General features: G+C 45.0%; 1 protein-coding gene across 1 annotated transcript; it reads left to right on the top strand.

The window, feature by feature from the left end:
- Window positions 1–47: 47 nt before the first annotated feature.
- On the top strand, window positions 48–940 carry SARC_17092 (hypothetical protein; the record flags this gene model as incomplete). Its single annotated transcript, XM_014288809.1, has 2 exons — window positions 48–137; window positions 692–940. Coding segments are annotated over 2 exons (339 nt in total), but the record flags the coding sequence as incomplete, so codon positions are not given.
- Window positions 941–1,033: the final 93 nt, after the last annotated feature.

Below are 1,033 nucleotides of genomic sequence, written 5' to 3'. Positions count from 1 at the left end.
GACATGTGCTGGTAAGTGTGTGTATCATACAGACCAGGGTGGTAAATATGCTGGTAAGTGTGTGTATCATACAGACCAGAGTGGTGAATGTGGTGGTAAGTGTGTGTATCATACAGACCAGAGTGGTGAATGCGGTGGTAAGTGTGTGTATCATACAGACATGTGCTGGTAAGTGTGTGTATCATACGGACATGTGCTGGTAAATGTGTGTACCATACAGACCAGTGGTGAATGTGTTGGTATGTGTGTCTTTTGTACCCTGTGTAGTTGGCCTTCGACTTGATGTCTTTCACAGTACTTTGCAGCTGCTAGCAGACAACGCGCGTTATAAAAAAGGCTGCTGGTGATAGTCATGTATTACCACACTTTGTTTGGAAGTGGTCAAGTAATCAGCTGTAGTTGGCGAACAATAAATACAGTGAGTGTGACTGTTGCTTCAAGTAAAGGAAAGCGCAGTGCAAAGGACGTTGTATCGCTACCTGTGTGTGATGCTATGGTACGACACAATAAACATGCATAATCCCCAAACTACTCAATCTAGCACAACAAGCATGCAAACCACTCAAACCCACTCAAGTAGATTGAATACTTGCGACTGCAAGCTTACAACGTTGACCAGTATAACGCCCGGTATCGAGAGTTATGCACACGACCACTCACAACTCCATCACTCACTCACCTCTTCACGCAGCGTCTGTGGGTAGACAATCACTTCGATGACTTCTTTGAATATGCCGATGCTCTGGAGGAACTGATGCTATTTTCAGAACGTGCTGAGAAGGATACACACGCCACTAAGTCCATCCAGGCGACTATGCGTGTGGTGGATAAGAAACGGGCGGCACATACGGACACTGGCCTTCTCGGCCCAGCAAAGAGGGAAAAGCGCAACTCGGTGGTGTTTGGTGTAGCTGCGCCAGATATACATCTGAGCAATAGGGTATGTTATCCACGCACGTATATATATATATATATATATATATATATATATATATGTGTGTGTGTGTGTGTGTGTGTGTGTGTGTGTGTGTGT

This window comes from Sphaeroforma arctica, assembly GCF_001186125.1.
Source record: "Sphaeroforma arctica JP610 unplaced genomic scaffold supercont1.9731, whole genome shotgun sequence".
In the NCBI taxonomy this organism is placed as follows: domain Eukaryota; class Ichthyosporea; order Ichthyophonida; genus Sphaeroforma; species Sphaeroforma arctica.
Note: the sequence above shows the minus strand (reverse complement) of the source record. Positions and strands in the feature narration are given on the sequence as shown.